This window comes from Terrapene carolina, unplaced genomic scaffold (assembly GCF_002925995.2).
Source record: "Terrapene carolina triunguis isolate 2854851 unplaced genomic scaffold, T_m_triunguis-2.0 Scaffold33911, whole genome shotgun sequence".
NCBI classification, from domain to species: Eukaryota; Metazoa; Chordata; order Testudines; family Emydidae; genus Terrapene; species Terrapene triunguis.
The window spans coordinates 8,961,743-8,975,069 of record NW_020698262.1 but is presented as its reverse complement, the minus strand read 5'-3'; the positions used below and the strand labels follow the sequence as shown (position 1 = coordinate 8,975,069).

The 13,327-nt window shown below is 38.1% G+C and overlaps 1 protein-coding gene across 1 annotated transcript in view; it reads right to left on the bottom strand.

Moving 5' to 3' along the window:
- LOC113409625 (ubiquitin carboxyl-terminal hydrolase 10) overlaps positions 1-13,327 on the bottom strand; it is a 77,880-nt gene that overhangs the window by 1,487 nt on the left and 63,066 nt on the right. Inside the window, exons 11-13 of the mRNA XM_026663758.2 lie at positions 8,053-8,218; positions 4,588-4,732; positions 3,071-3,136 (exon numbers count right to left, since the gene is read on the bottom strand). Of these exons, the coding sequence (XP_026519543.1) occupies positions 3,071-3,136; positions 4,588-4,732; positions 8,053-8,218 (377 nt within the window). The remainder of the gene's footprint in view (positions 1-3,070; positions 3,137-4,587; positions 4,733-8,052; positions 8,219-13,327) is intronic.

The following is a 13,327-nucleotide window of genomic DNA, read 5'->3' as shown; positions in this document are numbered from 1 at the left end:
GACGCGGCAGGTTCGGCCGATCGCGGCCCCCACTCGCCACGGTTTGCTGTCCCGGGCCAATGGGGGCGGCGGGAAGCGGCGCGGGCGAGCGATGTGTTGGCCGCGGCTTCTCGCCGCCCCCATTGGCCCGGGATGGCGAACCGCGGCCAGTGGGGGCCACGATCGGCCGAACTTGCCGCGTCAGCAGGTAAATAAAACTGGCCCGGCCCGCTAGGGTGCTTACCCTGGCGAGCCGCGTGCCGAACGTTGCCGACCCCTGATCTATATTATAGCAAATACTGTCATCATTGTATCTACTTACAAAGGGAAAAAATCTATGATGATGCTAGTGATTTTTCACTGGCAGCACAAAAACTCACGATTCTAAAGAAGTGAAAAATAATATCCTTAAGATCAAGTGTCCCAAAGGTCTAAGACAGATATTTGTAATTTACTACATGGCTTTCAGGGAAGGATTTATTTCACAGGAAAAGACCAATGGGATTGATAGCAACAGTTCAACAGCTTCGGAAAATTCATTTAGTGCTGACAAACTCAGTAAATAGTTGAGAACGAAACATAACTGCTTGAAATCTCCTACACGTCCAGCTTGTTGCTGTTTGTATTTTCAAGTCAAAATGATCTTAAGTTAACTGTTCACAGATCAAAGTAGGTATTATACAATACTTAGTATCTGACATCTCTGCGACTTAAACCAGAAGCCTCTGAGTCAACCTTCGCTCATATCTAATCATAAAACCTCGTCTTCATATACAAGAGGACATTATGAAACTTTACAATATCAGAACTCTCTGTTCAAAAGTCTCTATTACAAACATAAGAAACTCCCCATCTAACCCATTTAATTTTGCTTTAAGGATGGTTCCACCCTACAAAACCGATTCCATAAGAATCATTGTATACTAAGCACTTGAATGTGCTTAGTTTACAAGTTAGTTTTGTGAGTGCCAATCCTGCAATCTCAACATGGAACCAAGTTAGATTCTTTATTTTGAGAATGTCACCACCTGTAATATGTTCTGCAGCAAAATTAGGTCCATTTGATCCTGTGCAAACTATACCTCATCTTCAAATTGGGCTATCAGCTACATCGGTGGACTTTTACTGCTTTCACTGGGGTTACACAGGTGTAACTGTTTGGAATTATATTGGTATATAATTTTGGTAATAATGCACAAGGAGGAACAGAATCTAGCTCATTCCGTTAGCGATGTTTGGGTGGTGAAGCACTGGAATGGGTTACCTAGGGAGGTGGTGGAATCTCCTTCCTAGAGGTTTTTAAGGTCAGGCTTGACAAAGCCCTGGCTGGGATGATTTAGTTGGGGATTGGCCCTGCTTTGAGCAGGGGGTTGGACTAGATGACCTCCTGAGGTCCCTTCCAACCCTGATATTCTATGATTCTATGTTTGTCTCTGCAATGCTAAGAGGAGTAAACAAAGCAGTAAAAAGAAGTAGTGGTAAAAAAGTGTCATTTTCACAGTCTACCTTTCAGAGTTGAACCACACTTTAAACTTACTCTGATTTTGTTTATACTTCTATGAAGACAAATACATATTACAAGTACTTTAAGTTAAGCAAAGTAGACAGGCATGATTTATGGTATACAGTATACACATTCTAAATTATTTGTATATTTCAAGAGTTCTTTAAGACAGAAACTACCCTATAAGATTTTCTAGGATGCAGTTTGTATTTTATCTTACTGCAGAAGAATATTTAGGCAAACCTCTTGTTATATTTCTAATTAGAAATATCTTTAATTCTAAAAAAACTTCGTTTTAATCATTAAAATTTTGTACAAGTAGTGCATGCTGTGTGTGTGAAGTTCTGGACTAACAACAATGAACTGGAGACTAAAATGGTGTGTGTCTACAGAACAGGCACAAAAGATGAGGCAGTGCCAATGCAAATTTCCTCATACTGTTTTTATCCAGGCTCTCCAACCCTCTCTTGGAAAGCTCACCCCAGAGGTGAGAATTGTTCCACTAAAGTAACTACTGCCCTCTGCTGAGATTTCCAGTCTTGATGGTACCTTCTGTAACCTGGTTATACCACCTAAACAGAACTGGATCCAAACTACCTCGTCACACAAGCCCACCGGGGCTGAAACTAAACTGGTAACCTAGAAGTGAAAAGCTCCAGTCCCCTGAGCTTTTTCTTCTGATGCTAATACAAATAAGCAGGTGCAAATCTTACTAATCTATGTATAGTTTTTAAAAACTGTAGAGATTAATGTTTTGTTTATTAATAAAATGCTTCTGAATATTTATAGCAGTTTCCAGTCTTTAATACCAATAACAGGCTTTCATCTGGTACTTCAATATATTCCGACCATAAAAATGTCACTCTAACAGCCAACTCAGTGGGACCTCTATAGTCGTGCAATATGCTATACATACATTGTCAGACGTACTCATCTTGAAAGTGTTTAGAATCATGCAATGAACCAACATCAAAGTGGCAATTTTAAAAGACATTTGAAAAGTTACCCTACAAATCAGTGGTATGTGTCAAATATAGCTATATTAAAGTTGTAGATGTTCTTCTGGCTATGCAAGATGTATTTACCATTCAAGTTGCATGTCACCAACACCAATTCATCATCAATAACAGTTATGCCACACAATTTGTGTTAAGCGTCATCATAAATGAATAATACTCACGGAAGAGTTGATACTTAAAATTTAACCCCGTTGAGAAAAAATGAATATTGATGTACACCACTTGAGACAGAGCAGACCTATATGCATCTTAATAGAAGCTTTGCAGTCTGCATTCTTTCACTGAAAAGCAAGTATCTGTATACCCTGTGCAGGATGGATCTGGTACAGAACTGTGATCCTATGTTACTTAGGCAGAAGCTGAAACAATGTGACAATAATCACATAACAGGAATATTCAGTACTTATCTGTCACTTTACACTAGAACTTACTAACCCTGCAAGTTACATCACTTTAAATTAAAGTAAACATTTTATAATCCGTCAGCAGTAACTACAACATTTCCACAACCAGAATTTCTATATGTAATGCAATATTTTGGGATAGAGTGACATAAATGGCTAAATACCTGCAAAGAGCCGGTAGGTTCTTTGGCCTTTAAAAATCTTGCTTTTCACACCTGGAGATAGTAATTCTGAAAAAGCAAAAGCAATATTTTTAACAAGCTAAAAACTTTTGTGTGAACAGATGTCAGGTGAACATTTATTTCCAAGTAAGAATCAAATAGTTTTTCCATCGGAAGCTTCCTACATCAAAGAAATGGCTGAAACCTCAGCACGCTGACACTGTAGACACTGGAGTCTTTTCTGTGGTGGGAGACAAACTAGTTTCTTACTGCCAGAGCACCGGCCTTTGCATATGGGGTTTCAAGCAAGAGTACCATTCAAAGCTACCCCAGGGAAACAGAGGAGAGGGGGAAAAGGGCCAAGACACTAGTTATCTCCCCGCCATGCCTCTTGTTGGAGGATGAGAGGGCTAGCCTGTAAACTGCAGAGACTGTAAAGAATATAGCAGTTGCCCGTCTTGTTGACCAAAGCAGCCTGTAACGCACGTTTTACAGATTTCAACCCCAACACACACACCCGAGTATGTATTAAAAACAAAAACCCCAAGATCAAATCATACTATCTGATAAAGTAAATACATCATTTATAATGTTATAATGTATCCCTACATAATTAGCCTTGCAATTTCCAGGTAGCTTGGAACATATTGCAGACAGCGAAAAAAAATAGATCTGAACTACTGGTTGACTGAACAGCGAATGTCAGAATAAAAAGTTTCAATGCAGCAAGGTACACATATTATTCTGGTGTTTATATATAAAACACACTTTGTAAAATGAATAGATCTTAACATTTACAAATTGAAGAAACTTTATAATGCATTAACACTTGAAATCTGACCTACCTATTTGATTGCTTTGATGTTTTTAGTTTGATTTTAGTTTGGTCTTAAAAAAATTCTCATTTCTCCTCTCCAGCCCAATCAATGGTTTTTATAATGGTGCTTTTACCACCTCTTTGGATGGATTCCGAGCTGAAGTATTTTTATTCATTATTTGATTAACAGCAGCCTTGTCCAGGGTACTCCAATCAGCTGAGGGAGGGCACTGTACGAACACATGGTACAGTCATCCCTCAGCCCTGAAGAGCTTTCAGTCTCAGGCCCCAATTCTACACGTTTCACTCAGCTGGACACTGGACCTGCATGAGCCCCCACTGAAGTCAATGTAGCCTGATAAATGGTCCAGGGTCTGCCTACATGGAGTTCTTTGAAGGATTGGGGTCTAAATTAAGACTGTGCAGGCAGCAAGTGCTGTAAAACAAAAAAAAACCTGAGCACATCAGCTCGAAGCATCACTGGACTGGATTCTCCTAATTCACAGCTAGGACAGACACAAAATAAGGTACACAAGATAATACAGATTTCATTTAGATTATGAGAGTTTTCACATGTATACAACCCAACAGAAAAAAATCAAGTCTCTCCTATACTGAGCTTGCAAAAATTCACTTTTACCCTTTGGAAATCATAGAAAATTCTCTTTTCCTCAAAACAAAAAGTTTTATTTAAGAGTTTCACCTTTACTAATTTCCAGGTCAACGGGATACTCAATATTCTTGATAAGCTTCTGGCATCCACCAGTTTTCTCATATACAAATCTTTTGAGGTGTAACACAAGAACGGGAGGGAGCTCTTCTAGGGTCACCCTTCGACTGATCTCCACCTAATACAGAGAACACAAAAATGCATTAAAATTATATCTTAATTTTAGGATCAGTATATCTTGAAGTTAACCCCTTTGAAAACAAAAAGCAAGGGAACATGACTAATGTGTGTAGAACACAAATTTTATCTAAATTACGCCACTTGAAAGTGTCTGTATTGTGTTAGTTTTATGAGAAATATCCCATTGTTTGTGCACTTTAAGCCTCTAAAGCGCATTGGATTTTCCACACTGAAGTGTTATCTTCAAGGAAAAAGTATTACAATTTAATATAATGTCCTGTGGGGTTCTTTCCATGGGGGTTCTTTAATCTAGGGACTAACTATATATTTATGAAACAGGAAAAAAATAGCTGGTGGAAATGATGGAGCTCAGCATTAGGATTTAGAAATACATTTTTCCATGAATTAGTTTTGTTGTTCTTGCAGTCTATTTGCCTGACTTTGCAGGATTACTTAACACACTGTGAAGTACTGGAAATACTGGTACCAATGCAAGTACTCATCACACACAGATCAGTTGCATATTATGTCACAGCACTGTATGTAGATAAGCACATAAGGATCACAACTGATGGATGAAACCGGAGCCACTGAACTATTAAAAGGAGGTCAGGACTGATGACTGTAACATAAAATAGGAACAAAAAAGCCATTGAAGGTTTTTCTGGTGCCTCCTTTATGCTACAAGACTCTTACCTGCAAAGTACACAGCACTGACCAACAAGTTATGAACAGCCAGAATTTACAGATGGCAGGCTTTGAGTTCCATCATGACCACACGTTTAAGTATTACTATATTAGGACAACGTAAATACTTGGAAGCTCTGCAACATCCTAAACCAGTGGTTCTCAACATATTTACCATTGTGGGCCAGATATATGGCCCACAATGTGTTATGTGGGCCGCATCCAATACTACCTGTATGGCCCGGAGGATGTCACGTGGGCCGCAACTCTGTGCTGATTGGGCTGCAAGCGGGCTGTGGGTTGAGAACCACTGCCCTAAACACAAGGGGCTTAGAGTAATATTTCTGTCTTCACTTTTTGTCTTTAATTTAGTTTTATTAATGGACACATCTTTCTCATAACTCAAAAATGGTTTTTTTTTTTAAAAAGCCTTAGGCTGAGATTAAACACCAAAATTGTAACTTCAAAAGGAAAAAAAACTGGTGATTCTAAAGAGGGAGTGAAAATAGGGAATCAGAAGGGCAAGCTATATTTACGATGCATGGTTGTCACTCCTAAACCTGAGAAACCACAAAAAGTGTAGCTCAAAATCTTGAGAATCTGAGTGGGTTGTAGCCCACGAAAGCTTATGCTCTAATAAATTTGTTAGTCTCTAAGGTGCCACAAGTACTCCTGTTCTTTTTGCGGATACAGACTAACACGGCTGCTACTCTGAAACCTGAGGCAGTTAATGATGCTCTCACATTAACAATCATATTTTAACAGAATATTGCGTATAAATTTAAAACTAAATATAACAAAGGAGAGTAACACCATCATAGCATCTTTCAACCTGACAATTACATTAGCATTCCCACCTGCTACAGAATGAGGACTAAACCATCAGGTTTCTGGGGATTTTCAATAGAAAATCTCCAGCTGAAGAGCTCTGAGCTTTGCTTAGCTAATAATACTTTAAGATGGGGGGCGAGGGGGGCAGGGGGAGTTATAAATATAAGACATGGATCCAAGACCTCTTGAGTGCTAATCCTAACATTGACACTCTTTCTGATGTTATTTAAGCATCTCGTTTTTTTCCCATCTGGAAAGTCTGGATGAAATACCTGCCTTCCCCACAATGATGTTTTGAGAATTAACATCTGTAAACCGCTAGGTATGCACTAAAAATTATTAACGTTCAATATTTTCACAACAACATGTAATAAAAATCTTCTATTTTTTCCTGAATATCTGTTGAAAAAGAAAGATCTAAAAGGCATTTTTGGATGCTTTTATTTCCACTCAGACACTAAACCAGACCAAATCACTAGCACCTAAACTGAACACCCATTTCTTCCAAAACACATAACTGAACAGTGGGTTGTCCCTAAAGAAGTTAAAACCATCTGCAACAAAAACCAAAAAGAAGTGACTAGCAAAACAAAATCCTTGTGGTAAATTATGATGAGCTTGCATTGCAAATGTTCCTTCCACATGAGAAGAAATCCCTAAAATATTTTCGCACTTCTACTCCTACTAGAGGACTGGATATATAATCCAGACAAAAGCTGTCTGTCTACCTATAACTTTTCAAGGAAAATAGTTTTCCATTCATTCTCCAGTCACAATTATATTCTGAATGTTTATCTAAACTGTGAGGTAGGTAAAATATATGGAAACAATGCCTTCTGTGAAGAATGACCCCTATGTTCAAAGGCCCCCTTTGCTTCTTTGTCTGTTTAAGGTAATTAGGAACACACTGCACATATTTTAATCTGAGAACCTTCTGTTGACCATGCACAGATGCGACTATGTAGATACTAATTCTTTACTCACACACAGTAAATAGACCATAAGATCAGCCAGCTGGAGAAAAGGATGAGAATAGTGTGAGGAAACTCAAAGCAAAATATAATATATCCCATCATTCAAGAGCAGAAATTGCCAAACTGCAATGCACAGAGAGCACATAGTGCTTTCCCAATATAGCTTTTGCATGAGAACAACTGTTGTAGTTTTCACATGGATATTATGCTACTGTAATTAAATGAGGCTCAGAGTACAAAAAAAAGTTTGAGAACTTTTCTTATGGATGGTCGCCAGGCTGTTCCTTCTAACCCAAGAAGAGAAAGCAACACAGGTCAGCGTTCTGAGTTATGAGACTGTTATAAATATCTACTTCAAAAGCCAGGAAATACTCTCAACCAAGCAACATTTTGAAGCACGTCTGTCTTATTAGGAGTGTCTGGCAACACCCAGGTCACCTGAGCTTCTGTGCTTTAAAATTAGTGAAAATTTATTTTCCTTATGACAGTACATATATTACCACTTCTCAAATAGAGTGAATTTAATGTATATGCCTCTCCTGGCCCGCCCCCAAAATCCCAAACCAACTATTACACCAGTTCTGCAAATAAATGAAATCATTCACAGTAAATCTGTGTAACAGAGTTAGTGTGTCTTCTTGTTTGAGTGACCTTGACTGTATGTGTTAAATATGTAGTACACTTGTACTATACCTTGCAAGATTAGTACCTCTTAACATGAGGATTAATGTTCAAGCAACTAGTGAAAAACCAACAGCTATATGAAAAGCCCTTAAAATGTAATGTTTGACTATAAAAAGGTCCAGCAGACAAGACCAGAACACACCTCCTGTTTGGTTTTTGTGGTGTAACCCTGGACAGACTCTCTTGCCACCAAGCTTTCCAATGCATCCTGGACTGTGCGTATCTTGTCAGACTGGATATCCAGTTGTAGAGTGAAAAATGGCTGCAGAGTGGCAGACTCCTTAGAACTCTGCTGGTAAACCACAGATCTACAGAAATAGGAAACAATGTTGAATATTAGATTTACAATAGAACCTCAAAGATACGAACAACAGAGTTACGTACTAACTGGTCAACCGGACACCATGTGAAACCTGAAGTAACCAATCAGGCAGCAGCGGACACCAAAAGAAAATAAATAAATAAAAATAAAAAGGCAAATATTGTACAGAACCTATATTGCATCTTAAAGATAGGCACATCTGGGCTGCCTGTCCCCACCCCCACCTGCCACTTACAGCAAGATGCTGGGGCTACCAGCCCACGGCAGCCAGAGCCAGCAGAGCAGAAGCAGTGCTGGGGTCTGTGCCACTTTGACCCCCACTCTCCACTGGGATGGGGACATGCTGTTTATACCCCAACCCCCACAGGGAGTGGGACAAGCCTGCAAACTCATGCCAGCAGTGAGCAGGGAGCTCAGCTCCAGCTGAAGCCTGGTTTGGAGTGTCAGGTGCTAGGTCTGGAGTCTGAACTGTGCTTTGTTCAGAGTTACGGACAACCTCCATTTCCGGGGTGTCCATAGTCTACTGTATAGTCATCCTTCAAAATTTAACAGTGGAGAAGCTACTAGTCAGGGTGTCTAAAAACTGATTTTTTGGGGAAAATAAAAAAATGATTTTTTAAATTTAAATCAAGATTTTTTTAATTTGTTATTTAAATCATATTAAGTTTTTCTTTTTAAAATCAATCCACCTGCTACTAGAAAGAGGACACTGAAATGCACCTATGAATCCACCCACATGTTCTTTACCTTAGACCTTAGTCCATCCCATGCTTTGCTGCACATTGGGCTACCAAAATCAACACAAATACCAAGGTTAAGCATCAATTTCAGCAACCTGATTTCACTTTAATGCAATTTCAAGTACAATGATTTTGTTTAATATTTGTTAACCTGTATAATTGGTTAGTATATTTAAATCAGTGTATTTATGCATAGCTTATTTGGCAAGACATCATCATACACTTGGAGGAGCATATGATCACTCCGTTTGTTTTCATTTTTCTTTTAAAGAACTTCAGTTGAGATTACTGTGTTGCCAACAAAAGCCAGGGGTACCAAAATCACCTAAAGGTGACTGTGGAATCATCCAATTGAGAAAAGGGGAAGGGGGGAGGAATCTTTGACAACTAAACAAAAAAGAAACTGATTTTGAAGTAGTGTGTTTTACAATGAATTATGTTTAAATCTACTAATCTTCTGTTAGTTTGGGGTCTTCAAAATAATTAGTCACATTTTTCTTTACAAGTTTTGCAGTATATTCACCTACTTCTCTCCACAGTATAAGAGAGTAATAGCTTGATTTATCAAAAACCTCACACATTGGAGAACAGTTATGCAGAAAGTGAAATTTACACTGAAGATACAGGTACCTACAATACAAAATCAGGTCTGTCATATAGGTTTTTCCAACACTGTTTCCCAAGCTAATAGAAGCTTGACAATAAAATTACATTATCTTCTCCACTTGGCAAATGTCATATCTTTGCTATGTTGCTAACTACAAAATAGCCAAGATAGCTCAGCTTTGTTTACTTCTGTGGAACATGGACAGTTCTGGGAAAGGTGTTCGGAAATGACTTATTGCTGCAGAGTAGCATATGGTGCTCATGCGGAAACTGAAAATGATGTAATTAACATTTTAATTTCTCAGCGATGATGCTGGATTTTTGAAACATTAAATGTTTTAGAACAGATATTAAGAACTGACAAGTACTAATGGTTATCTAGTCATTTTGTAATGTTGCTGTGAAAATTTTAACTGAGTTCAGGTTCTCTAATCATACTACTTTAAAATTTAAAATCTCTACATGGTTTCTAACAATATATTCCAGAATTGCTTTAGAATTTGTTTTTTCCCCAAGTCAGATTTTGCAGCCAGGCTTTGTTCACTTATTGGTTTGTCTTGAATACAAACTAGAGTCTTTCAGTCTTTGTGTGTTAAAGTAATAGAACCAGCTTCCTATTTATATTTGGAAATTTAAATCAATTTCAGCTTTTATATGAAAACTGAATATATGGTTTGATAGTTTAATTGTTTGCCAAAGACACTAACAAAAGGAGATTTTTTTATTGATTTTCAGCTTGCTTGAATCTTGGTTAAAAATATATCTAATCACCCTTTGTTTTTGAAGATGGTATTTAAAAGCACAACCAATAATGTCTTTACAGTTAAATAAGTTATTGTTTGACATGTTACAGTCCTTCAGAAAACTCTGAAATAGCAAGTCTTAAAATAAACCACAATTCAAGTCACTATGTTGAACTCTCAGAATTATCAGTTAAATATTAACATAGAAGTTTAATATTTGTACTGCAAGCTTGTATTAAAAACAGCTCCTCTGATTCAGGCACAGGCCTGAAGCACCAACAAAAGGCCAATCCATCTTTATATTGGCTATGTATTTTCCTTAGAGCGAAAGGACTCTACCATAGACATTGGCATCTTTATTTCAGGTTACTATTGCCTTCTTGGCTTATATTTAAGGACAAAACCTTCAACTCATGTGAAGGCTGATGTTTAAAAAAAAAAAAAAAAAAAAATTCTCCACTGTTCAGAGTTGTGCTGTTTGAGACACTTTCCCATTCCCCCCTAACCTGATTATTTAATGTAATAATCTACTGCAAAATATAGTAAACGAAGTACAGTACACAAACTTCAACCAGTTAAAATCAACAAACAGAAGATGAGATTAATCTATAAATAAAGATAATATTCCAAAATGTAATTTCCAGTGGTAAATGTTTTTCTAAAACAGAATTAGAAATACAACTAAACCATGCACTTTTTTCAAAAGTGCATAAAAGTACTGCATTTGATAGCAACAATATTGCTGGACTTTAGGTTTGCATAACATTTAATGTACAAAGCATTTTCTTTTGTAGAAACTACAGCAAAAGTTAGTCACAAGGAAAAAATGCAGCAGTTTAAACAAAATACAGGATTATTTCAACCACAAGTTATTGGAAGGATTTGAACAATAGTATGATATAGAAATGTTTCATAAAATTTCTTTTGAAAATGTGTGTTGTTCATAATTTCCTTGCTAGTGTAGTAGCACTAATAGCGTTTATTGATACTAAGTGGGTGCAGCTAGTGTATAAAAACAGCTTTTAAATGTCTTCAAAGCAAAGCTCTTCCCATGCATAAGCACACACCTGATTTTTTCCATCACAGAGCATCTGAGAGAAAAGTCAGTGCATCTTGCAAGCAACATTTTTGCCAGGCCTCTGACTTACATGTATGCCAAATTTGCATGAAAAATATTTGAAATTTGAATGATAAATATTTGAAGTTTGAACAAGTTACAAATGTAAAAGCACTCTGTCAATGCACAAAATCAGAAGCCCAATGAAAATGTGGACCTACAGGTTGATGTTTAAGTGTTTATAACCATCTACTTTTTTCTTCACAAAATATTATTTACAGAAATGATGCCTAAGTAGGAATGCAACAAATCAATTAAACAAATGTAGACGAGAGGCTAAAATCTCTCTAAGCAAAACGGTGCCAATTCAACCACGTTTTCTTAGCTCTCTTTTCCATTTGATTTTTCTATTTCTGATGCTTTTATTTGGTGGACTACTACCAGCAATTTTGCCTTTAAATCCTCCCTATTTCTACCCTCAGTCTTAGCAGAGGAAGCTTTCCAACATCTCAAGACAGGATACTGTTTCTGCGGTCTACTGTGTGACCTAGTTTGTAGGCTGAATGAGATGGGTGGGCTGAAAGTAGACAACAGATGTGGAAATGGACCTTGCGGTTCTGCTGCTCAATGCAAATTTATTCTTTTTCAGTAATCCCTCAAATTTATTGTCTGTGGATTTCAAAAGGGGACACAGTGTTCCCCCAATATCCATAATTTCATTTTAACTAATTTATGAAATAATCATACCGAGATCTAAACTGTACCTGGCCATGACAAATACACACTTCCAATATATATATATATAAAGGTATTTGAAAAAGGATATGTGCACATGCCATCGACAGGGAAATTTTCCAGTAAGTACAGACATCTGTCTGCCAATTCTATGGAAAACATCTTTTTATTTGCCAGCTGTCTGACTCAAATCTCTGAAGAATAATTTCAGTGTTTTGCATATGGAAGGAACCAACCAGCTTTATTCATACTTTTAGACTGCATACCTGGCAACACAAGGAGTGCAAAACTAGCAATTAAATGTCTGCCCTCCATTTTAAAAATAATTCTTCATACTCTAACATTTGTTGTTTTGGAATATGTTTCCTTTAAGTATTTACTCTGCCTTTATAATCTAAACTATTTATTTTTAAAGAATGCTTTTTAAATGATTTTTTTCATATCCCCTTTTTGCCTTCCTGTACTCCTATCTGGGCCTCTACTCCACATCACTGCAAGCTGTTGCAGGAATTAATAATTGAATTCAAAAAAGATCTCTTTGGGTGTGACTTTTTTTTTTTTTTTTTTTAATAAAAGCATAGCATAAGGTTAGGACTACGTTAGAGAGCTTACAGCTGTGCTGCTGTAGCACTTCTAGTGCAGACACTGAACCGATGGGAGAAAGCTCTCCTGTTGGCTTCGTTACTCCAGCCCCCATGAGCAGCAGTAACTATGTCAGCAGGAGAAACTCTCCCACAGACATAGTGCTACGCACACCAGCGCTTACGTTGTTGTAATTTACATCGCTCAGGATGGTCGTTTATTCACACCCCTGAGCAACATAAGTTATGCTGACAAACTGTAGCGCAGAAATAGCCTTAGTCGTTCTTGCTTCTGGGAAGCAGTATTGTCTAAAGAACTGACAGTCAGTGTTCCCTCTCATTTTTCCCATGCATGTGTGGAATGAATTTTGTTACGTGCACCAATATGGAGGTGATGTGACACATATCACCTCCATACTGGTGCACATAACACAATTCATGTGGTGAGGGTGGGGCCGAGGGGTTCAGAGTGTGGGAGGGGGCTCAGGGCTGGATTGGGACCAGGGTACCTCTCCCCCGGCCGCAGCAGGTCTAGGGCTGGACTGGGGCCGAGGGAGGGGCGCCTCTCCCCCCGGCTGCAGCAGGTCCGGAGCTGGGTTGGGGGGAGGGGCGCCTCTCCCCCCGGCCGCAGCA